A 26394-nucleotide genomic window follows, 5' to 3' on the forward strand; every position below is an offset into this window, starting at 1 on the left:
CAGCTAGGGTCACTGTCTGTGTGGAGTTTGCACATTCTCCCCATGTCTGCATGGGATTCCTCCAGATGCTCCAGTTTCCTCCCACAGTCCAAAGATGTGCCGGTTACGTGGATCGGCCATACTAAATTCTCCCTTGGTGTGCCCAAACAGGTGCCGGAGTGTGGCAACTAGGGGCTTTTCACAGCAACTTCATTGCAGTGTGAATGTAAGCCTTCTTGTGACACTAATAAATAAACTTTAGTGAAGCAGATGGGTCTTTCTGACTGTGGTTTCATGGTCATGAGTAATTCTAAATCCCAGATATTTTTGAATTTAAACTTCACCGTCTGCTGGCACGGGATTCGAACCCAGGTGCCCAGGATATTAACTGAGTTTCTGGATGAATAGTTAAGCGATGATACTACTCAGCCATTGCCTCCCCAACCTGTTGGATTTGCAGTTTAAAAGTAGAGGATCTTGTGGTGCTGGAAGTGCCCTCGCTATGTCATCCTTTCCCCTCAGGTCTCGCAGCATCATCCGTGTGAATGCCAGCATGAGGTTCGAACCACCAAAAATCAACATTTTCAACAAGGATTGCAGGAGGAATGGCAAAGAGTGCAGCTGCATGTCTGTGTCCATCTGTTTCACTGTTACAGCCAAATCACCGGGATTGCAGAATGCCAGTTTGAGTAAGTACGACACTCTCGAGGAGAGATGATGAAGACAGATTTCTAACTCTGCTCGATACTGAACATATAACTCCTGGCACACACAGTCCCCTCTTCCATCCACCCCATCCCACACCATTCATGATATACTGTGTGCCGCTCCCTTCTCCACCCAAAGCCAAGTCATCTCTTGGACGAGGCGAAAACCAGATTAAAAACCCAGACAGATTTATGGGAGGAATGTATCTGGAAAATTCCTCCAAGCCCCCTCAAAATTATCCCAGAACGATCAATCTGGCCTTGGAGAATTCTATTGCCTCTGTCCCAGCTGAAAACAAGTCCAGCTCTCATTCGAAGGGATTCAGTGAACCAGAGCTCACTACACGAGCTGAGAGTTTAATGCACACGGCCCTACTCTCTGGGGAAAAAAACACATCTAAACTAGACCTGACCTTAAAATTGTGACAACTATCTAACTACCCCCAGCTATTCACACCATCACCTATAACCTCAATCAAATTCCATTCTGAACTCTTCAAAATGAAACATTAAATGGTTGAAAGTCTCCTCTCTTTTCTGGACTTGTTGTGATTCCCCACAGGCCATCTTGAACATTCCTCCTCTTATTCACAGTGCTCATATTAAGATTCACTTCATTTATTCCCAGAGGTGCGGCACGGTAGCACAGTGGTTAGCACTGCTGCTTCACAGCTCCAAGGACCTGAGTTCGATTCCTGGTTTGGGTCACTGTCTGTATGGGTTTCCTCCGGCTGTTCCGGTTTCCTTCCACAGTCCAAAGATGTGCGGGTTAGATTGATTGACCATGCTAAAAATTGCCCCTAATTTCCTGAGATGCATAGGTTAGAGGGATTAGTGGGTAAATGTGTAGGGGTATGGAGGTAGGGGTATGGAGGTAGGGCCTGGGTGGGATTATGGTTGGTGCAGACTCGATGGGCCAAATGGCCTCTTTCTGCATTGTAGGGTTTCTATGATTCTAAATGGAGCCTCTCCTTCACTCCCTCAATCTCGCCTTCCTCGTGTACAGGTGAATAAAGATTGACGTTGTCTTGCTTTGTTAAGGCCTGACGATGCCTTCCCATGCCCTGAGACTCAAAGAATCCCCACAGTACAGGAGGAGGCCATTTGACCCATCAAGCTGTACCAACTCTCCTAAAGAGCATCTTACCTAAGACTGTCCTATCCCCGTAACCTTGTGCAATTACCATTGTTAATCCACCTAAACGACACCCCTTTGGACACTAAAGGGATCATTGTGCATGATTTATCCACCTAACCTGTGGGAGGAAACAAGAGGAGACCCACAGAGACACAGTGAAACGTGCAAACTCCACACAAACAAAATCTGCTCGATACTGAACATATAAGTTCTGGCACACACAGTCCCCTCATCCATCCATCCCATCCCACACCATTCGTAACATACTGTGTGCCGCTCCCTTCTCCACCCAAAGCCAAGTCATCTCTTGGAAGAGGCGAAAACCAGATTAAAACCCAGACAGACAGATTCGAACCCGTGTCCCTGGCACTGTGAGGCAGCAGTGTTAACCACTGCACTGCTGTACCTTGCCCCTGCTGTTTGGATTCTCCATAACAAAATATACCACACATCTCAACTTTGCTTTGCCTCTGTGCCACATGAGCAAGTTTGTTCTTGGTAAAATGCAAAAGGATCATTTCTTCTTCACGGGCATCACTGGCTGAGCATTTTTTACCCATCCCTAATTGCCCCGAATCTAACTTCAGAGGGCATTTAAGAGTCCAACCACATTGCTGTGGAATCAATCAGATGTAGGCCAGGCCAGGTAAGGACAGCAGATTTCCTTCCATAAAGGACATTAATGAACTAGATGGGTTTTTGCAATGGTTTCATGGTCGTCATTAGACTTTTAATTCCAGACTTTTTAATTGAATCCGAATTTGGTGAGATCTGAACCCAGATTCCCAAAGCCTTACGCTGGATTACTAACCTAGTGGCAGTACCATTATGCCACCACCTCTCCTAATCAGGATGTCAGTGCTGGGAATAGTGATGGGTGGCACGGTGGCGCAGTGGTTAGCACTGCTGCCTCACAGCGCCAGGGACCCGGGTTCAATTCCCGCCTTGGGTCATTGTCTATGTGGAGTTTGCACATTCTCCCTGTGTCTGCGTGAGTTTGCTCCAGGTGCTCCATTTTCCTCCCATAGTCCAAAGATTTGTAGGTTAGCTTAATTGGCCATGCTAAATTGCTCCTTAGTGCTAGGGGATCAGCAGGGTAAATATGTGGGGTTACAGGGATAGGGCCTGTGTGGGACAATTCCATTTCTACAAAGTCTCATCAAAAATGAAATCCATACATTTGGGTCCACGATGAATGTAGTTTATACATGGGTTAGTGCAGACTCAATGGGACGAATGGCCTCCTTCTGCACTGTTGGGAATCCATCCATTGATTCTTCCGGCCCAATTTTGAGGCTGGAAGACCCTCCTTCAGCTCTGACGAAGGGTCATCCAGACTCGCAACGTTGGCTCTATTCTCTCCCCACAGATGTTGTCAGACCTGCTGAGATTTTCCAGCATTTTCTGTTTTTGTTTCAGATTCCAGCATCTGCTTTTATATCAGTTGGAACTGAATATTTTTGTTGTTGGGATCTTGCTGTGCTTCTATTAGAAGCTGCACTTCCCTAGAGTGACCAGACTTCATTGGCTGTGAGGCACATTGGAGAGACATTGAGGTCATGAAAAGTTATATAAATATTGGCTTTCCTTTTCCCCACCAATGTGCCTGAACCCAATTTCAGTGAAGATGTACAAGTGTGATATTTACCACGCTGAAGCATTCTTGTGGACTTCTCTGAGTTAACTTGCCAACTTATCACAAGAAGGAGACCATCAACTCCTTGTGTCTGTGCCAGCTCTCTGCAAGAACAACTGACCAAGCCCCAGCCTTTTCTCTGCTGCCCTATAACTTTCATCTCTGCAGTTAACTGAGCACTAAGGAATGGCAAAATGGACCTTGCTTATGCTGTGGATGCATGTCTCCGAGGGGTTACTATATCAAGGGTGGTGCGGTGGCACAATGGTTAGTACTGCTGCCTCACAGTGCCGGGGACCAGGGTTCGATTCCAACCTCGGGTGATTGACTGTGGAGTTTGCACATTCTCCCCATGTCTGCATGGGTTTCCTCTTGGTGCTCCGATTTCCTCTCACACTCAAGGATATGCAGGTTAGGTTGTTTGGCCATGCTAAATTGTCCCTTGGTGTTCCAAGCTGTATAGGTTAGGGAATAGGGCCTGGGTAAGGCGCTCTGCCAACCCAATGGGCCAAATGGCATCCTTTGCACTGTAGGGATTTGATGACCGTAGTTTGAAATCAACTAATCTCATTTTACGTTAAGTGTTTACAGCGAGTGGAGAGACATTTTTCCCGATTTTAGTTTGAACTGGACTTGAACCCATTTCCCAGAGATTAAGCTATATGTGCAGGCTCAATGGACCACCCAAACGTTAGTGTAAGCTTAAACTGGACCAGCTGACGGGCGACATGACAGCTCAGTTACTATCACTGTTCGCTGCGCAGATGCGTGGATTTGGGCCAGTGTCTGTGGGAGTTTGCACATTCTCCCTGTGCTTGCGTAGTTCATCTCCAGGTGCTCCAGTTTCTTCCCACACCCCAAACACGTGCTCTTAGGCTGATTGGTGCTAAAAAATTGTCCCTAAATTAGTCGTTCCTCAATCTGGTTATGGTTCCATTATGTGGAGTCCAATAGGCGTAGACAAAGGCCATAGGTAGAAGAGGGCACTCACAATGTTAAAATGGCGGCGCAGGCTCATTGGGCCGGACGGCCTGTTTCCCATGCTGTGTTGTTCTTTGTTCTTTGTTTGTTCTTTGCCCACCTCACACTCACTCAGCTGCCTTCTTTAGCCTTTTCTTACATTTGAGGATATGCACGGCTCTGATTTCCCCGATATGTACAAGGTGAGGGTCCCTCTGTTTTCCTGAGAACTCCAACCAACTACAGCAAAACAAAACTCTGGAAAAAAGGTTGAATTTGAAGCTGGAGAAATGATTCTATCTTTTTGTTCAGTCATCAGGTACAATGTTTCCATCGATGAACGTAGATATACACCCAGGGCACTCTTTGATGACAACTTCGAGAAATACATCCACAGCAATATCAGTTTGGAACCCGAGTTAGAGACCTGTGACCTATTCAATTTCCATGTTCTAGTAAGTACCAGGCATTGCTCTGTCAATTATTCCTCCTCAACTAACCAGCGCATTCGCCTTCCTCCTAGTGGAGATGCTGGCGTTGGACTGGGGTAAGAAATCTCACAACACCAGGTTAAAATCCAACGGGTTTATTTGGAAACACGAGCTTTCGGTGTATGCTGGTCCTTCATAAAGTGACTCACTTCATTTAAGTTATTAAAGTTATAGTGTTGTAGTCAACACTATTCCCTCAAACAATGCCACCAAAACCAAATTAACTGCTTATTCATCAGCTTTGCTGGTTTGGAGACTTTGCCGTGTTTCCTTACGTAACTTCCACAACCTCTTGCCAATGGGAATTGATTGGCGGTGAAGCGTTTTGGGGTGCCTGGGCAATTGTTATGTAACTCCAAGTCCTTTTGTTCATTCCATCTCCATCCCTCCTTTCCTCTATTATTACTTCCTGTATTTTTTCTGCGGATCCAAACCTTCTTGTGGACTCTTTCTTCCCTCCAGGATACCCTGGATTATGTCAGGCCGGTTGGCTTCATTTTGGACTTTGGCCTCTTGGACCCAGAATACGGCCCTGTCCTGGATGATGGATGGCCAACGACAACCAGAACCACGGTAGGTGGCCAGACAGCCGCTACGATGCTTATGTCTGGAGCGCGCTCCGCGTTCCTTCACCAGAAGGAAAGTGTCAGTTGCCTTTTGGTCGACGACGGGAACTCACTCCCTCGTCTGGGACGCTGGCACAGGCACAGGTCACACTGCTCTGGCTGCTGTATGCTACGACTATGCTTAGATGTGGGGAGGAATGTGTTATGATTTTGCTAAAAGCACTAAATAGAGGCGATAGTCACAAACATTTTTAGGATGTTGCTTGCACATAGAAGCCTAATTCTAAACCAGGGGTGTGGTGATGTTGTGGTCGTGTTAGTGGACTCGTAATCCACAGGCCTCGATTAATCAATCCTGACATTCTGAGTGCCAATCCCACCACAGCAATTCACATTCAAGTTCTCAAAAAGCTGGAAGTAAAAAGTGTCTAGCAATAATAAACTGACTGTCGAGTTGTTGTTAAAAACCCTCAGTGTAGGAAACCTACTCACCTTCCCTTGTTTGGCCTTCTATGAGAATTCAGTCCCACGCCAACATTGACGCCCTCTGAAATAGCTGAGAAAATTGCTCAGTTGGATAGAGATAGTCTAAAAATGTCAGTCTCACCAGTGATGCAACACGGTGGCACAATGGTCAGCACTGCTGCCTCACAGTGCTAAGGAGTCAAGTTTGAGTCCCAGCTTGGGTCACTGTCTGTGCCAAGTCTGCACATTCTCCCCGTGTCTGTGTGGGTTTCCTCCGAGTGCTCCAGTTTCCTCCCACAGTCCAAAAGATGTGCTGGTTAGGGGCATTGGCCATGCTAAATTCTCCCTCGGTGTATCCGAACAGGCACCGGAGTGTGGCGACTAGAGGATTTTCACAGTAACTTCATTGCACTGTTAATGTAAACCTACTTGTTGCACTAATAAATAAGATATAAACTTTAAAAAACACCTGCATTCTGGATTTTTATTTTTAATTACTAATAAATTTTAAAGCATGCAGAAGCTCTAACATTAAAAATAAATGAGACCTCACGGCTTCAATCTGCATTCTCCACAATGGGTAACTCAGTGACTCCAACTAAACGCCCTTTCGGTTGTGTATATGTATAGTCCAAAACGTCAGTCACCGCAGCTTGGGGATACAGCAAGGAACTCAGGGAGGGAATTCCGTCTCAGTCTCCAGTAACTGTCAAATGCTAAACATTTATCCCACCACAAGATTGCAATGTGTCACTTGCCTGCTGAAGAAGAGAAGATGGATTGTTTGTTAATGCAGGAAGCAAGAGTATTTACAGAATGACTTCAACACTGTTCATTTATTAGTGTCGCAAGTAAACTTACATTTACACAGCAATGAAGTTACTGTGAGAATCCTCTAGTCGCCACACTGAGGGAGAATTTAGCACGGCCAGTGCACCTAACCAGCACGTCTTTCAGACTTTGGGAGGAAACCGGAGCACCCAGGGGAAACCCACGCAGACACGGGGAGAATGTGCAGACTGCGAACAAGCAGTGACCCAAGCCGGGAATTGACTGTGTGCTGTGAGGCACTGTGTTACCCTGCCACCCTTAGTCTTCCCCACTGGGAAGCTATTCAAGCCATCATCTCAGCATTTACGCAGGTGATTTCTCTACCACCTTGCATCACTACCCTCCCCGCCCCCCCCCCCTCCCCCACCACCCACCAGGCCAACCTCCCCACAGTTGGCCTGGGCCTGTCTCTAGAATACCCCAGACCACTGCCTGTTTGAAAAGAAGTTTCACAAGCCGGATTCTAAAATGCTTCTTCAGGCCGAATTAGGCTGATTTCGTTGTGAGGCAAAAGTCCAACTTTGCGTCCACCCTCCACCCCTCCCTCCCCAATGCCTCAATTATGCAGTCGCATTCCGATTGATGTCTGACATCAGTTCTGCAGGCAATGTGCTCTGTAATCACTCCCCGGGTAGACCAGCTTTTTATAAGCACCCTGTGGTGTGGCGGAGAGCCACGCAGACTAGGAAAATCTAGGAAGACCTGATCCCAGTTTACGCAATGTTAGCTGATCTTGGTTAGTGCGTAATTTATGGATTTATATAACACTTCAACACCACTTTGAAATGTCTCGAGGAACTGAGGGTTATTCTTGGGACAACGTAACTTGCTAGCTGGCCTCACATGGCAGCCATTTTGGAGCTGCACAATCACCAGAAACAGTGATGGGTTAAACTAGTTAACATGTCTTTGATCTTGGAATGTTGATCAGTTTGACCAATGGAGATCCCAAGGGCAGCAGTGAGGGTATTGCAGTCACTGTATCTGTGATAGAGATGCCCATCTCTTCCTTGTGCCCCTGTCTGCAGGTCAGTGGCTCCAGTTCAACTCCAGTGGAGAAACATGGCTTCTGGGTTCAAGTCTCACTCTGGAGACCTAAGCCCAAACATCTAGGCTGATGTTGCCGGTGCAATACTGAGGAAGTGCTGCTCCGTCATCCATAGAATCCCTACAATACAGAAGGAGGTCATCTGGCCCATTGAGTCTGCACAGACTCTCTGAAAGAGAGACCCACACACTGCCCTATTCCTGTAACCTGGAATATTTACCATGGCTAAACCATCTAACCTTCACATTCTTGGACACTAAGGGGCTATTTAACATGGCCAATCCACATAACATGCACATTTTTAGACTGTGGGGAGGAAACCCACTCAGGCATGGGGAGAACGTGCAAACTCCACAAAGACAGTCACCCAAGGCCGGTATTGAACCCAGTCCCTGGCACTGTGAGGTAGCAGCGCTAACCACTGTGCTGTCCCACAGATATTAAGCCGAGGTCCAGTTTGCTCCCTCATGTAAAAACTCCCACCACGTCGATGCTTGCATGATCCCCAGTGTCCTGATCAAGATTCTGCTGTTTGTGGGATCTTGCTGTGCGCATATTGGCTGCCGCATTTCTTCCATTACAACAACGACTACACGGCCAAAGTACTTCACTGGCTCCAAAATGCAGAGGTCATGAAAGGTGCTACGTAAATGCAAGTGCTTCCTTTGATTTGTTTTTTTTATTGTGAGGAAATGTTGGGTTTGTCTTGGAGGGGCAAGAACCAAACTGGAAAATGTCATGGTGAAGCGAGGCCCAGCCCTCTCGAGGCTAATTGCCCCGGGGGCAATCCAGTTCTGGTAAACCTGTTCTGAGTGAGCCTCTCTGAGCAGTAAGCGGAGGGTGGATATATCGAGAATGGCCCGGTTTATTGCTTCTCCTTGCCTCCAATGCAGCTTAGCTTCTGGAGTGACTGCGGAGAGGATGAACATTGTGTGCCTGACCTGGTGCTGCAGGCTCACGCTGACGTTTCCGGCTCCAGGTGAGTGCCTCATTCTGAACAATGGGCTAAGGGGAGGTTAATGTGACAATCAGCCAGTCAGTACTTTCCCGTGGAACCCTTTTAGATACAGTTTCCACTCTTCCCCTGCTAAGGGTCTCCTCAGTCCCTCATCCCAGTGGTCCTGCAGCTACTCTTCATGCATCAGCCTCGATAATGAGGATCAATGAGCTATTCGCTTGAGGAAGGCCTCACACCCCTGAAGCTGATCCTGTGTTGGGTTGATGTTGATGTGAATGTGCTCGGGGTCTGGGGGTGGTGCGGGGTGGGTGGGGGGAGGGGGTGGTTGCTGCTTAATTTTTAGCAGTGACTTCCTGGGTTGACCTCTCTGAATCCACAAGATACAGAAGCAGAATTAGGCCATTTGGCACATCGACTCTACTCCACCGTTCGATCATGGCTGATAAGTTTCTCAACCCCATTCTCCCATCTTTTCCCCGTAACCTTTGTTCCCCTTACCAATCGAGAACCTATCTAGCTCTGTCTTCAATACACTCAATGACCCGGCCTCCACAGCCTTCTGAGGCAATGAATTCCACAGATTTGCCACCCTCTGGCTGAAGAAATTCCCCCTCATCTTGGTTCTAAAGGATCATCCCTTTACTCAGAGGCTGTGTCTCAGATCCTAGTCTCTCCCACTAATGGAAACATCTTCCCCATGTCCACTCTATCCAGGCCTTTCAGTCTTCTGAAAGCTTCAATGAGATTCCCCCTCATCCTTCTGAACTCCATCGAGTCCAGACCCAGAATCCTCATACGTCAAGCCTTTCATTCCCGGGATCATTCTTGTGAAGTTACACTGGATGTTCTCCTAGGCCAGCATTTCTTTCCTTAGATAGGGGGTGCAAAATTGCTCGTGATGTTCCAAATGAGATCTGACCAGAGCCTCGTAAAGTCTCAGCAGTAAATCCCTGCTGATATTGGTCCCTCTGGAGAAGAGGTGACACTCTGAGAAGAGGAATAGGTGTTAACCTCACAACCAGTGAGCAGGGGTTTGAACTCATTCACCCAGTGAGCCTAGTGAGATTTACCCATGAGTCTGCTTTAGCCTCTGGTGACATTTGGGTTTTGTTATCATCTGGAATTGGGAAGTTTGTCAGCGCGGGGCTACGCGTTGGCCAGAGACGATGGAAGTGTGTTGCAGTGTGGAGCCAATCTTCCAAGACCTGTCATAATAACATCATAAAACAGCTGGTGTTGTGGCCTGGCGCCCAAATCAAAACTTGACTCTCTTTCAGGCAACTTCCATTCACTGTTGAAAACACAAGAAGGAGAATCTCTGTGGACGCCCAGCTGGAGAATAAGCGAGAGAATGCGTACGGCTCCATCCTCAATGTTACTTTCTCCAGTAACCTGCAGTTTGCAACCCTCATGCAGAAGGTAAGATGTTCTTCAACGCCCTCCTCTCACACTTCCCCAGTCAGGAATGAAAGCTCAGGAAACCATCTCCCAGCCTGGAATTCTGTCATGCAGTAAAGTTCCAGGATGGGCGCGGTGGCACAGTGGCAAGCACTGTTGCCTCACAGCGCCAGGGACCCGGGTTCGATTCCAGGTCACTGTCTGTGTGGAGTGTGCACATTCTCCCCGTGTCTGTGTGGGTTTCCTCTGGGTGCTCCAGTTTCCTCCCACACTCCAAAGATGTGCAGGTTAGGCGGATTGGCCATTCTAAATTGTCCCTTAGTTTCAGGGGGACTAGCAGAGTAAAAACATGAGGTTACGGGGATAGGGCCTGGGTAGGATTGTTGATGGTGCAATAAGTCAAGTGGCCTCCTTCTGCACTGTATGAATTCTATGAGTCTGCATGTTTTTCACGTGTCTGTGTGAGTTTTGTCTGGGTGCTCCGGTTTCCTCCCACAGTCCAAAAATGTGTAGGTTGATTGGCCATGCTAAATTGCCCCTTAATGTCCCAAGATGTGTTGTTTAGGGGTGTTAGCCATGGTAAATGTGTAGTGTAATAGGGATAGGGCGGAGGAGAGGGCCTGGCTAGGAGAGTCAGTGCAGATTCAATGGCCTGAATGGCCTCCTTCTGCACTGTAGGGATTCTATGATTCTACCATCTCCTATAAACCTTCCATTACATCAGACACAGAATTCTGACTGTAACATGTTTAAGTGTGTTGCAATCAAAGACACTAGCTATTAAAGAATAACGCGATGTTTAAAAACCTCAACATTCAATTACGTACAGACTTCACATAACGCATTCCTGAGAAAAGGCAGTTTGACCTGAATAGTGTCTAAATCCAGGGGAACAGTGCTGGGGAGCTGTTCCAATACCAAAATTTGTTCTCTTCCTTGCAGTGTCATTTTTATTTGAAGCTCCCTCACTTGACCCTCATTTTAAATCCTTTCCAGACTCCTTGTGGCAACATCATGTCTAATGTCGAGAGGTGACGGACGATTCACTCTGCTGACGTCAGTCGCTGAATGAGTCAATAGGCACCAGCTCAACACCATGCCTTGCTCAGTGCTGGATATTAACCCAAGGTGACCCACTCTCTGAGTGCCTCCTGCCAATGACGGCACGGTGGCACAGTGGTTAGCACAGCTGCCTCACAGCACCAGGGACCTGGGTTCGATTCCCGGCCTCGAGTCACTGCCTGTGTGGAATTTTTATCTTCTCCCCGTGTCTGCGTGGGTTTCCTCCGGGTGCTCCGGTTTCCTCCCACAGTCCGAAGATGTGCGGGTTAGGTGGATTGGCCATGCTCTTAGTGTCAGGGGAACTAGCTAGAGTAAATGCATGTGGTTATGGGGATAGGGCCTGGGTGGGATTGTGGTGGGTGCAGACTTGATGGGCCGAATGGCCTCCTTCTGCACTGTAGGGATTCTATGATGACAACCCCACCCGAATCATCCACCAATCCCTTCACAGGCAAGCAAATAATCCTTTAAATAGGACTGCGGATACTCGGATCTGAAACAAAAACAGAAAATGCTAGAGAAACTCAGCAGTTCTGACAGCATCTGTGGAGAGAGGTCTGATGAAGGGTTATCCAGACTCAAACATTGGCTCTATTCCCTCTCCGCAGATACTGTCAGGCACATTAACAACGTTTAAGAAGCATCTGGGTGGGTACATTAATATGGAGGGAATAGAGGGATACAGACCAAGTGAGGGCAGAAGGGTGTTTTTTTAGTTTATTAGGGCATCACGATGGGCACGGGCTTGGAGGCCTGTGTTTTTCTCTGTTCTTTAATAGCACAGAAATAGGCCATTCAGCCCAACTGCTCTGCACTGCTGCTTATCTCCCACTCTATCAGGGGTCAGGCACGAAGGGTGTAATTTTCCAGGCCCGCTGGACTTTCTGGTCCCACCAAAATCAAAGGACTTTTGGATGACTCATCACATTTTCCAGGCCCTCCTTCCCACCCCCCCCCCCCCGACTACAGCAGGGCTGTAAAATCCCACCCGAAGCCGCTGAGGAAAGTGAAATGAAGTTATTATGACCGGTTTTACAAATGAAGGTTTTCACTCATTTCACCCATTCATGAATCCATCCAGATGCCTCTTAAATGTTGCTAATGTGCCTGCTTTCACCGCCTCCTCGGGCAGCGCGTTCCAGGTACCAATCACTCTCTGCGTGAAAAACTTCTCCCACATATCTCCCTTAAACTTTCCCCCTTCCACCTTGAAATTGAGTGGGATTCTGCAGCCATTCACGCCAATGGGATTCCCTGGCCCCGCTGCAGTGAACAGAGATTTGGCCGAGTGCCAAATTCTCCATCTTCAGTTGCAATGATGGCGGGGCGTGAAGAATTCCAGCTTACGCCTTTAAACTTTAAAGCCTAAACCGAACCTGAGCCACAACACTGCGGTCCATTACAAATGCTGTATGCCCCCGATGTAGGGTTGTCCTCCCTGGAGACACAATGGAAACACAGCCTCCTCAGGTGGTGCGACTGTCAACTCCTCTTCACAGCATCAACCTCAAAGCTCAGTAACATTAGACCAAGAAGTGGATTCATTTTCCGTTACCAAACCTTGTCAGCTCAGTCCTCGGGTCTAGCTGCTTTTGCAGCTCCCAATCCAGTGATATCTCATCCAAGTGTTCACTCCTCACTGTGAGCAATGGGCACTGTTGGCCAACTCTGTCTGTCTTGTTACAGGATGATACTGAGGCGAAAATTGACTGCAACAATTTGGAAAGATGGCCCAACAACAAAGTGTGTACCGTCGCATACCCAGTGTTCAGGTCTCAGTCCAAGGTAAGAAATGTTTATTTGAAAAAAATGTGTCAATAAATATGTTGTAATCCGGACCTGGACTTACCAAATATGGCTACCTGGGCTTTATAACCAAAGGCAGAGAGCACGAAAGCAAAGAGATACAAATAAACCCACATAAATCATTGGGTAGGCCACAGTTAGAGTATGGTGCCCAGTCTGTTATGATATGTGTAGTTCAGTGGATCTCATGAACTACCATTGGGTGGCATGGTGGTTAGCGCTGTTGCCTCACAGCACCAGGGTCCCAGGTTCAATACTGACCTCACGTCATTGTCTGTGTGCAGTTTGCATGTTCTCCCAATTTCTGCATGGGTTTCCTCCGTATGCTCCGGTTTCCTCCCACAGTCCAAAGATGAGCGGGTTAGGTGCATGGGCTATGCTAAATTGACCCTAGTGTTGGGTAAATATGCAGGGTTACAGGAATAGGGCCTGGGTGGGATTGTATCAGTACGGATTCAATGGGCCAAATGGCCTCCTTCTGCATTGTAGGGATTCTATGAACATCAGCCTGCATTATGAATTCTATGGTTCTGTGTATAGTTTAATGGTAAATGTTTGTGAACCACTTGTAACTATATACATGTATACATTATAATGGCTAAGCTAGGGGCTGGCTCCATTGTTTGGCTCTACTCTCAGCTTGTCTGAAGCATTCATTCTGGTTTTCTTCCTATGTCTGGTTCACCATGATACATGTGGAAGTTGACTTTTCAAAGATTAAACCCTCATTTCCACTTGGTTCACAATTTTAGACAAATATTTGCTTACTCTTTAATTTTCCCATTCTTTTTTCAAGTTTATTAATCTTTCCATTCAGTTCAGTTTCAGGGTTATCTGCGGAATGCTTGTATAAGTTTAACGAGTTTTGCCTGGGCAATCAGTTCTTTTCAGAATCTTTCTCCCAAGGCTCCTTACCTGTTCACAAAGTAAGAAGTCTCACAACACCAGGTTAAAGTCCAACAGGTTTATTTGTAGCAAACGCTACTAGCTTTCAGAACTGTCTGTTCCTTCATCAGGTAGGTAGGAGTTCTGATCACAAACAGGGCATATAAAGACACAAACTCAACTTACATGAATAATGATTGGAATGTGAGTCTTTACAGCTAATCAAGTTTTAAAGAAACAAATAATGTGAGTGGGGAGAGCATTAAGCACAGGTTAAAATGATGTGTATACTCCGGCATCTCCACATCATCCTTATCTGTTCCTTAGACTCTTTCAATACATTTGTTAGATCTTCAATCTATGTTGTTGGATTTTCGTCTTCTGCTTTCAAAGTCGGGATTTGATCTTCCATACTGTGCATTTCACCTTTCATGATGTGGAGAAGCCGGCAATGACCTGGGGTGGGCGCAGTAAGAAGTCTCACAACACCAGGTTAAAGTCCAACAGGTTTATTTGGTCGCTCCTTCCTCTGATGAAGGTGTAACAGTCCAAAAGCTCATGATGCCAAATAAACTTTAACCTGGTGTTGTGAGACTTCTTAATCTTACCTTTCATGTTATTGGATCAAAGTTCAAGAATTTCATCAGTTTCTCCTCTCAATGCATCAGCCATTCTTTCTCCTGTTCCAGCTACTTTCTACAATGATTATTGGAGAATTCTGATGCTTCTGGTCTTTAACTGGTCTTTCTGATCATGCTTCCATGCTTTTTTCATGTGTCTACAGATTAAAACACTTCATCACTTTGCCTTCAATCATATTCAGGTGGCTCAGCACTGCCACCTGCTGTTGCAGTTCAGATAACGTGTAAGGATTTTGAAAAAGATTTTATTTTTAAGACTTCCAGATTGATCCCAGCCTTTCTGATGCCATTGTGTGGTTTACTTGGAAATTATCCTTTGCTCTTTTGTATGTTTTCTATCCTTCTTGTTAAGTTCTGTGCACTCCACCAACCTGAAGATGGAAGTTTTTGTCGAAGGCTTTGAACAGTTCACCATAGCTGGCTGAGGATTCATTAATGCACTGCATCAGGATTATTTCATCAGCCAGTTCACCAAACTATAAAAATGCATTAATATGGACTTCTGATTTCCTACTTAGATCTCATATATTCTGGTAATTTAATGTTTTTCTTTCAAGATGCCCAGTTTTGCTTCAGGTTTTTAGCCTTTGCATGAGTTCAAACTAGTCCATTAAGGTAGATTTTTGATCCATTGTCATAAAATTTTAATTATGTGTACAACTTTAAATGTTGTTAGGAAGTCCAAGATGGTGCTTCTTCACAATGAAGATTCCCACGTTTGCTGGTTGTTGGCCTTCGTGATTTCTGCGTTTTAAATCTTTCAGCAGTGACTTCTTGGGTTGACCTGAGTCCATAAGACCATAACAAATAGGAGCAGATTAGGCCATTCAGCCCATCGAGTCTGCTCCACCATTCAATCATGGCTGATAAGTTTCTCAATCTCACTCTCCCACCTTTTCCATGTAACCTTTGATCCCCTTATCAGTCAAGAAGCTACCCATCTCTGTCTTGAGTACACTCAATGACCTGGCCTCCACAACCCTCTGTGGCAATGAGTTCCACGGATTCATCACCCTCTGGCTGAAGAAATTCCTCCTTATCTCAGCTCTAAAGGGTTGTCCCTTTACTCTTGAGGCTGTGCCCTCGAATCCTCGTCTCTCATACTGGTGGAAATATCTTTTCCATATCCACTCTTTCCAGGCCTTTGAGTATTCTGGAAGTCTCCTGCCGTATCTAAGTGGTTATGAAACCGTTGGTTCCCATTTTTTGCCAAATCTTTTAATTGTCAATTATTTGTAATTTCATCTTTTCTCGATCGGAACAAGCTGTGTTCGCCAGGTGTTTCACATCCTGGCTCTGGTCTTGGGCTGTTGTATAAAATGATGATTCTAACTGCTGCTGACTTAAAAACATTTTAAAACTCATTCTGACCAAGAATGTAATTTTTTTTTTGAGCACACCCAATGCTGGACCTCCTGACACTGCATTCTCTGAGTCTTGAAGCAGAAACTCCATAAGATTTGATGGAGTCCTCTGCTGCAGTGCAGAGCTCCATTTCAATCTTCTGTTTCCAATCCTTGTTGGAGCTTTTCTCTGGTGATCTCTTTTTGCCCCTTCATTCCTGATGGTTTTCCTCAGATTAAAATGCTGTACTTTCAGTCTTCTGGGTTTTAAATTTCTCTGCCAGAGATTCTACATTGTTCCAGTTGCAGCCTCCAAGTTTAAGATGTTGTGTGTAATTCGGCAGAAGAGATTCTGCGTCTTGTATTACTTAACAATGTGTTGATTGAATGCTAGAAAGTATGTACATATATACAGGATAAAGTCTAAGCCAGGACTATCTCCATGCTTGTCTCTACACACATCTCTTGTTTCTGAAAGTAATGGTGGATAGTCAAATCCTGACTCTGGGTTCAGCCATTTAGTTGACCCTACTCACTCCTTTGTCAATTTAGAATCTGAGTGATGTCTTCCCCTTTTTTTTCCAAAAAAGTTGTAACTTGCAGCCCTTTACTTGGAACCGTTCTCTGCTACTGCTGTTTAAGCCTCTCGGCTGTTATAAAGAAGACACTTATCCGCTTTTTCATAAAGTACCTTTATTTCTTTGGTCCAACTCCACACGCAATTCTCCAACACAAATAGTGCCACCTGTGGCCCCTTTATAAGTCAGTAACTTCTATTAAATAATTGACATTGAATTAAAATTTAATTGGAAGATCTATTAATCCATTCCTAACATTTCTGTCCAGTAAAACACTGCCCTCTAGATTTGGGTGATGTGTGGACAATACTGTACCCAGTCTCAAGTTAACCCTTTCTCTGCCAGACCATTCTTTGGTCTGCTTGTTTTAAAATGTATGTGAAGGCCATGGAAAGACTGTCTGACTTTTAACTGCCTTCTAAAGTGGCCAAGCAAGTTACTGTGTTGTATCAAGCTTCCACCAGCAGTTCTGTTAAGCATCTCACCATCAACTTCTCAAGGCAGCCAGAGATGTGAAAGGAAGAATTAATTCTAAAAATGATTTGCTCAGATGATATCAGGGGATAAGAGAATTTAGTTATGAGGAGAAACTGGGTACTTTTCATTAGAATAAAGTACATTTGACATAAAATCTAATAGAGGTGGTTAAAATAATGAGATATTTTGATCTGGTAAACTGGGGGTAAATCGGAGGTGGCACAGTGCAGAGTGGTTAGCACAGTGCCAGGGACCCGGGTTCAATTCCAGCCTTGGGTCACTGTCTGTGTGGAGTTTGCACATTCTCCTCATGTCTACATGTGTTTCCTCCGAGTGCTCCAGTTTCCTCCTACGGTCCAAAGAGGTGCAGGCTTAGTGGGCTAGCTATGTTAAATTGCCCCTTAGTGTCCCAAGATATGTTGGCAAGTGGTATTAGGCATGGTGGATGTGTGGCGTTACAGGGATAGGGCAGGCCTGAGTGGGATACTCTTGCGGAGAGTCAATGCCGACTCAATGGGCCAAATGGCCTCTTTCTGCACTGGAGGAATTCTATGATTTCCATTGGTTGTGAACAGAGACTAAAGGGCATGAGTTTAAAATCATCAGCATCAGAGGTTTGGAGTATTAAATTTGATTCAGTTATTTTTCATGAGGTGTGGGCATCATTGGCAAAGACCATCGTTTGTAACCCATCCCTAATTGCCCCTGAATTCAGTGGTTTGCTGGGCATTTCAGAGGGCAGTTAAGAGTTAACCACAGACCTGGAGTCACGTGCAAGCCAGATAAGGGAAGGATGGCAGATTTCCTTCCATGACGGGGTCATTAGTTAACCAGATGAATTTTTATGACTGTCGGGGACAGTTTCATGGTCACCGTTATGGAGTTTAGCCTTCAATTCCAAATTTTATTATTTGAATTTAAATTCCACCAGCTGCCATGACGGCATTTGAACCCATGTCCAATTCACAATTATCTCCCCCAAATTACTATGCAACTGGATTCTCTGACCTTTTGAAGTTAAAGTTTATTTATTAGTGTCACAAATAAGGCTCACCTTAACACTGCATTGAAGTTAGTGTGAAATTCCCCTAGTCACCACACTCCAGCGCCTGTTTAGGTCAATGTACCCAACAAGCACGTCATTCAGACTGTGGGCGAAAACCAGAGCATCCAGAGGAGGCCCACACAGACACGGGGAGAATGTGCAAACTCCACAAAGGCACTGATCCAAGACGGAAATCGAACCTGGGTCCCTGGTGCTGTGAGGCAGCAGTGCTAACCACTGGTGACCTCAGTCACAGCTGGGATTCTCCAGTCCCGCTGCACTGAGCGCCAAATTCTCCAACCTCACTGGCAGCAGCTGTGGGGGGGGCGGGGGGGGCAAACGGTCGGAGAATTCCTGAACTGCTCTGCCACAACCTGTGCCAAATACTCCGATTTCATAACTTAAAACTTTCCCTCCTGTATCACCACTGCCTCAGAACCCCACCACCACCCGTGTCTGAATCAATCATCATCGTTAATGTTCTCACGATGAAATCAATTGTCTGTTTTTACTCCCGGGCTTCCACAAGCTGAATGTCCTTTTGGATGAGCTGCCAACAAGCAGAATGCTCCCGTGAACCCATCCACAGATGTATCACCAGGGACCCAGCTAGCAATCCCAATTCTGCTGCACAGATTCATGGGTTATGAGATACGTGAGATTGTTGTCAGTACAGGCTCGATGGGCCGAATGGCTTCTTGCTGCACTTTAGGGATTCTATGAGATGGGTCAGAGGGAAAGGAAGGAGTGCTCCATCAAAGAGGTAGGAATTAAGAAGGATTTTCAAAGGCACCAGTGGTGATGTAAGGCAGAGTGATTTGGGGAGAGTTCCAAAGAGTGAAGTCATGATGGTTGCACTGATGATGGGGTGACGGCAATGTGGGAGGGAAGGATTGGGGATGGGTGCAGCCCACAGTAGATCAAAGTTGATGGAGCACAAATAAAATGCAGGGGAGAGAGCTGCGTGGATAGAGAGCAGAGAATGAACTTGGAGGGCTTGTAGATGGGAACAAAGTTGGTGATGATTGGATGCCTTGGCAAGGGGACAAGGACCAGCCAGTGGGTGAGGAACATGTGTGGGGGATAGGAAGCAGATGGCAGAGTTCTGACGGGAGCTGGAGGTACTCCAATTGGAGTTTTTTGAGGAATGGGGGAGAGTGAAGGGTCTTTGGAAAAGTTGATCCTGGATGGACATAATAAAGACACAAATAAACGTAGAATCGCTACAGTTCAGAAGGAGGCCACTCGGCCCATCGAGTTGCACAGATTACAGGCCCTATCCCCATATAATTACCTCATTAATTCCTCTAACCGACACATCCTGGGACACCAAGGGACGAGTTATCATGGCCAATTCACCCAACCTGCACATTTTTGAGCCGTGGGAGGAAACCCAAACAGACATGGGGAGGATGTGCAAACTCCACCCAGACAGCGACCCGAGACCGGAATCGAACCCACGTCCTTTGTGCTGTGAGGCAGCAGTGCTAACCACTGTGCCACCATGCTGCCCTGACAAGAGAGAGCAAGGCAGCCGTGGACTGAAGAAATAGTAATGGTAAATGTCTTCCAGAAAGAAGTGAGGAAGGGAAACAATGATGGTGAGTTGATTTAATAGTGCATGTGTATCTCCATGAGCTGATTGGGGTCCTGTGTGTATTTAAAGTTACCAGAATTTTCCATTAATATTGGTTTGGGTCTCAGGAATGACGACCTCAGCTGCAGGAACAAATCCTTGTCATTTTTTTTTTCTGGATTTAATTTCAAACAATCTGCAGCTGAGAATGTAACTGCGTGGCAGCGGGGACGGTAATGAGTGCCAGAGCGCAGGCAAGTCAGCCATGGAAAGCCACAGCTACATCAGGCTCTTTTGGCTCGTACTCAGAGCAGGCCTCAGCTGTCCTGCAGCTACGGATTGTTCCCTGGTCTTTAATGATTCAACCCAATCTTTCCGAATACTGAACAAAATAAAAAAAAAACGTTACTTTTGGAAACTGTGGCAAGGGGAGATTTATAACACAGCGAAAATGAATGCGGAGAGATTGGGCAGCTGGGATTTCTTGCTCATTGCCAGATGAGTGCGCCAAGGTTTATTTGCCTGTTATGTTGAGATTGACGGGGCTGGTCTCCTGATTCACTGCTACTGGCTGCACCGGGGACCTTTGGCAATTGCTGATATTTTTCTCCTCTCCTTAGGTGGCTTTTCGAATGGAGTTTGAGTTTAGTCGTTTCAACTTCCTAGACAATGTGGAGATAAGCCTGACTGCCAGCAGGTAATAAATACTCTCTCAAAATAAATCCCAGTTTAAAACGAATAACACTAACGTTTTCAAGAAAGCCTCCACTTTGTATGAATGCAGTTTGATGGAATCCTTGTACATCAATATAACGCACACCTCAGGAGTATTTAACACCTGCATCGAGTATTTCCTAGCCTGTGTATTTCAGTTATCATCCTGGTTCTCACACACACACACGCAAAGACACACATGGAGTCACACGCACACGTGGAGACACAAACACACATGAAAACACACACGCACAAACGCACAAAGACACACATACACACAAACACACAGTGGTTAGCACTGCTGCCTCACAGCAGGTTTGATTCCCAGTTCGGGTCACTGTCTGTGTGGAGTTTGTAGATTCTCCTTGTGTCTGCGTGGGTTTCTTCCGCGTGCTCCGATTTCCTCCCACAGCCCAGAAGATGTGCTGGTTAGGGTGCATTGGCCATGCTAAATTCTCCCTCAGTGTACCCAAACAGGCGCCGCAGTGTGGCAACTAGGGGATTTTCACAGCAACTTCATTGCAGTGTTAATGTAAGCCTGCTTGTGACACTAATAAATAAACTTCAATACACACACACACACACACACACACACACACACACACACACACACACACACACACACACACACACATACACACACAGACTGAAATATTTGGCAATGCTAGTTCAAATTAGCAGTCTGCTTCCTCTTTGCCTGAGGCCTTTGTTAGACTGTTCCATTGGTGTCCCCTTCATGGCCTGTCCTTTTATTTTATTCATTCACAGGATGTGGGCGTTGCTGGCTTGGCCAGCCTTTATTAATCACTTCTTCATCTCTTATTCCTCTGGAGAAGGTGGTGGTGAGCTGCCTTCTTGAAGTAAATATAGTGTACGTACACCTATGATGCTGTTAGGGAGGGTGTTTGAATTTTGATCCTGATACTGTGAAGGAACAGCGGAGATATTTGCACATCAAGATGGACATGGGCACCCTGGCACTGCGAGCCTGTGTGCCCTGGAACAGCCAGCCTGTGTCCCCTGGCACTGCTCAAGGGGTAAAGTGTCCATGCTCAGGGGACACCTTGGCATTGGCATGGGGTAGTGCCAAGGGGGTGGGATCTGCTGGGGGTGGGGTCTGGAGGGTGATTAATGAGAGTCCTGCTGCCACTCTGCATTGGCATCCAGTCAAGGCAGGAGGGAGGTGAGCGATCGGGGCAGGCTATGGGGGGGGGGACAGGGGTGGGCAATGAGTTGGTCAACGGGGGAAGGGGGGGTTCTGTCTGGGGATGGGGTGGGAATAGTCTGTTGAGGTGGGGGTGGGGATAGATGGAGATCGGGCGATCCGGAATGGACGGGAATTGGGGCTGGCCCGCGAATGGACGGGGTAGTTACAATCGGGCCGTGGAGGGGTGTAGGGCAGAGTGCAGCACTGCGAGAGTCCAGAGCTGGCCAGCAAACTGCAGGCTAACAGTTCGGGGCTGCTGCGTATGTGCAGAGGCCCCCTGGTTCCAGCCTTTTCAGTGTAAATCCAGTGTTTCCATCTGTCTGCTGCCCTTGTCTGGGTGGTGGAGTCTATGGATTTGGGAGGTGCTGTTGAAGGAGCTGTGATCAGTTGCTGCAGTGTGACTTATAGATAGTACACACTGCTGCCATCGTGTGTCAGTGGAGGGGGGGGGAATGAATGCTTAAGGTGTCGGATGGGGGGGGTGGTGGGTTGATAAAGTGGGTTGCTTTGTCTGGATGGTGTTGAGTTGTTGGAGCTGCACTCATCCAGGCAAGCAGAGAGTATTCCATCACACTCAATGGGTAACATTCTCACCTCTGAGTCAACATGTTGTGAATTCAAATCTCACCCCACAGATGTGAATAGATAATCTCCTGCATTTGCGAGGGGATGCTGCATTGTTGAAGATGTGTCTTTAAAATGATACATGAAACTGGGACCCCTTGTAAAAGATCCCACAGTCTTATTATGGATAAAAGCAGGAGAGATCGATCTGTTTTCCGAGCCCAATATTTATCCTTCAGTCCTTATCACCAAACAGATGATCTGGTCATGGTCACACTGCTGCTTATGGTGATTTGTTATGCATAAATTGGCTTCAATCTTTCTTCACAAAAGCTACTACACTTCAAAAATACTTCATTGGCCACAATGTGCACTTTCTCGAGCTGTGGGAAGGAGACTCCAACTGGATCTAATGCTGTTTCGCTGGTACCGGGAGACAGTTATCCCAGATTCCTGATGGCAAATGAAAAGATCCACGATCCCGGATTTGCCTTGACACAGCGACACTGCCTGGTGTGGCCGAAACTGGACCCACTGTCTGCAAAATGAACATGCGACCCATCAGGGTGCAGGACCTTGTGGCATTGCCAAGAGTGGCACTTGACTGAGGCATCAATTGATGAGTGGCCACGGCAAAGCCTGGGAGATGGAAAAGGCAGGATGACACCAAAGCCCAGAGCAGCTCCTCAGCACCAGTGAACTGAGACACAAGTCTCCACTCCAACAATTCACCTCCTTCCCCCATCCAAAGAAATGTTCAGACACCTATCCCACATTCCACCAGAGAGGAAATGAGCGATAAGGTCAAGATCTAACGTTGTAAAGTCAATGCTAAGGCTGTGTTTGAAGTGTATTCCAATTCTCTTCTCACATATAGTGGTGCATTAAGGCAGACTTTCATCTCTTCCCATAGCTATGATTCCCAGAACTGATCTCTAGTCTGTTGCTAGGGTCTTATAGTTTGAGGGACACTACTCCACATCAAACCTGGCTGACCAGGGGTCTTTCCCACATTTACCCGTAGCCATGGGTGTGTTTGGAAGAATTTTTAGGTTACACACAACCTGTCTGATTGCACCATGAACGCATCTCCCTTGGCCACCTAATCCTGGGGTGGGACTCAAACCCGGAGCTTCAAGCTCAGAGGCAGGGACACTAACCCACTGCGCCACAAGACCTCCACTTTTGAAGTGCATGGTATGGATATATCTAAGGGAAGCTAGGCAAACACATGAGGGAGAAGGAAATAGAGAATTACAACAATAGATTTAGATGAGGAAATATGGAAGGAGGCCTTATTAAAGTGTAAAAACCAGCATAGACTAGTTGGGCCAAATAGCCAGTTCTGTACCAGATACCCTCTGTAAAATAGGTCATGATAGGCGTTGGACTGGGGTGGGCACAGTAAGAAGTCTCACAACACCAGGTTAAAGTCCAACAGGTTTATTTGGAATCATCAGCTTTCGGAGCGCTGCTCCTTCATCAGGTGAGTCCTGGTGCGCTCTGAAAGCTCATGATTCCAAATAAACCTGTCGGACTTTAACCTGGTGTTGTGAGACTTCTTAAAATAGACACTGCACCATGAACCTGTAAGTTTCAATGTAATAGATATTAGGCAGGTTCTCTCTTGTTATCTAACACATATTTTTACATATTTATCTCATTCAGTGACAGTGAAGAAGCAGAAGAAACACTTCAGGATAACACCTATCACCTGTACGTTCCTGTGCAATATGAAGCAGACCTCCTCCTCACCAGGTACAAAATAGGCTCTCACTTCCTGTCACCATTCTTCGTTCTAAATAATAGGACAGGTTAACTTGTCTGAACTTACACTCTCAGAATTCTGTACTAGCTGCTGCCGTTTGCCTCGGTCATAATCTAGAATTCCCTCTCTGTCTCTCCGACTCCTATTCCATTATGACCATCTTTTGATTAACATTTTAACCACCCAGCCTAATATCTCCTTCTTTGGCGTGATGTTCATTTTTGCCCGTTTGTGTTTCTGTGATGGACCTCAGGCATTTTGTTCTGTGCTAAAGGCTTAACTTTAAATGCAAATTGTTGTTGTCCTAAACTAGGGCAGGTCTATGGTTTATTTTAAATTATGGGATTATGCTTAACTTCTGTACACAAAAATGTACTTCCTGCAAGCTTTAAGTTTATTTACTATTGTCACAAGTAGGCTTACATTAACGCTGCAATGAAGTTACTGTGGAAATCCCCTAGTCACCACACTCCGGCACCTGTTCGGGTACAGAGGGAGAATTTAGCATGGCCACTGCACCTAACCAGCACGTCTTTCCAACTGTGGGAGGCAACTGGAGGAAACCCACACAGACACAGGGAGGACAGTGACCCAAGCCAGGAACCGAATCCGGGTCCTTGGCGCAGTGAGGCGGCAGTTCTAACCACTGCACTGATGCTTCTCCCACAGAATAGTGTTAGCTATTTTCCGATGTAAATTCCCATGCCTGCTTTTTTAATAGGAACAATATATGTAAACTTGTCATGTTGTAATTACACCCTCCAGCCAGTGGTGTTGCTGTTAAACCTCAGCATTCTACTTCTCAGCAACTCACCCTCTGCTACACAGAAACTCTAACAACCCCCACTTCCCTGCTCGCAGAATGCTCTGCTAATAACACTAAGCAATAATATAAAATCTATATGCTAAGTAAGTATTGTAATTAAAGCAAATTACTTCAACAACTGCATGGCTCCATGTTACGTAGTGGGTGAGGAACGGTTAATTCAGTGGTGTTCCACTCTGTGCTGTTCACACTGAGATTCATTAAAAGGTATTCAATTCCATTTTAATGGAAGCGCCACAAAACTGAATAGGCCAAATCTTCCAGGCTACTGATCAAAGGATGTAAGACCCGGGATATGTAGGTGAGGTGGATCAACCATGCTAAGTCACCTCATAAACTCCAAAGATGTGTAGGTTAGGTGGATTAGCTACAGTAAATGGGCAGAGTTACAGGAATAGGGTTGGGGAGGAGGGGGGAACCATGTTGTGGGCCTGGGTAAGATGGTCTTTCAGAGAGTCAGTGCAGACTCAATGGGCCGAATGGTCTCCATCACACAGTAAGGATTCAATAGATTTAGATCAAGAAGTTTAATGGAAGATTTTATGCACCGACCTCCATGAGAATTGTCCAGGACGTTTCAACTTCCCCTGGGAAATTCCTTTGCTCCCTAGGGCCCTTTATATTTGGGTAATGACTCAACTGACCCTTGACTAGTTTCCTGACCTCACCCATCTATGCCGTTGACCCCTGACTATCTCGTTGACCCATCAACTATCTCTTGACTCAACCCAACTACACCGCCTGAGACCCCCTCCAAAACTCCTGACTACCCCCGGCCTTTCATCCACCTACCTTATCTTCTTGCCATCTCATGACCTAGCCATTCACTCATTCTTCCAATCACCTATTCTCTAACATTCAAGCTGAACCTTTAAGTTCAGCACCTGGCCAGTAGTGCTGCATAAAGAGGGTGTGTGCTGTGTACCCACAACTCTGCTCCAAGCCAGTGAGACACCGTGCTGCGGAAACTGAAAGCAACAAGCTCAAATGGAAATCCAATCTGTATCTGATTGTAGCAAAGGGTGGATCCTATGCTTTGTAACTGATTGGTGGAGGGGTGGATCCATTGCTTTATATCTGATTGGTGGAAGGGGTGGATCCAATGTTTTGTAACTGATTGGTGAAGGGATGGATCCGCTGCTTTATATCTGGCTGGTGGAGAGGTGAATCTGATGTTTTGTATCTGATTGGTGGAAGGGATGGATGAAAGAGTGAAGCTTCTGTGATTCTCAGGCACTTCAATAGATTTCAGATTATTAAATTATTGACCCCGTTTCTCGATTTCAGTTTGATTGGTCCGCTGTTTTGAGAAGAATTTGAGCTAACACATTTAAGGATTTGACTTTGTTCTGACAGGGATTCCAACCCTGATCGTTACGACTTGAAGTCATACGATGAGCTGGAGGCAAATGGAGACCTCGATCCTCCTTTTAACTTCACGTTTAAGGTAAGGGCCTTTCTGTTTCTCTTTTTCTTGCTGCCTGATTCACATCCCACGCTCCCCTGAAGGCACTGCAGTTTGCTGGAATGTCGTTCCACAGGCACCGGAAGTGCATGTTAGTGATAGTCATCCAACGGTGCAACTGTGGACAGCATCACATCCAAGTCAGACCTTGTCACAGATATCCATCCATTTAGCCGTGCCTCATTGGGTAGCATGCTAAGTTAGAAAGTTCGGTGTTCATGTCTCACTTTAGGGCTTGAGTGCACCAATCAAAACAAATG

At 46.2% G+C, this 26394-nt stretch overlaps 1 protein-coding gene across 1 annotated transcript in view; it reads left to right on the top strand.

The window, feature by feature from the left end:
• The window catches only part of itga11a (integrin, alpha 11a), a 104178-nt gene that overhangs the window by 54901 nt on the left and 22883 nt on the right, over positions 1 to 26394 (top strand). The window contains exons 14-22 of the mRNA XM_080214474.1: positions 502 to 668; positions 4733 to 4875; positions 5374 to 5484; positions 8715 to 8800; positions 10057 to 10198; positions 12926 to 13024; positions 20211 to 20287; positions 23744 to 23833; positions 26026 to 26116. Coding sequence (XP_080070600.1) covers positions 502 to 668; positions 4733 to 4875; positions 5374 to 5484; positions 8715 to 8800; positions 10057 to 10198; positions 12926 to 13024; positions 20211 to 20287; positions 23744 to 23833; positions 26026 to 26116 — 1006 coding nt within the window. The remainder of the gene's footprint in view (positions 1 to 501; positions 669 to 4732; positions 4876 to 5373; positions 5485 to 8714; positions 8801 to 10056; positions 10199 to 12925; positions 13025 to 20210; positions 20288 to 23743; positions 23834 to 26025; positions 26117 to 26394) is intronic.

The sequence above is a fragment of the Carcharhinus amblyrhynchos genome, chromosome 28 (assembly GCF_965287045.1).
Source record: "Carcharhinus amblyrhynchos chromosome 28, sCarAmb.v2.hapA, whole genome shotgun sequence".
Classification (NCBI taxonomy): domain Eukaryota; kingdom Metazoa; phylum Chordata; class Chondrichthyes; order Carcharhiniformes; family Carcharhinidae; genus Carcharhinus; species Carcharhinus amblyrhynchos.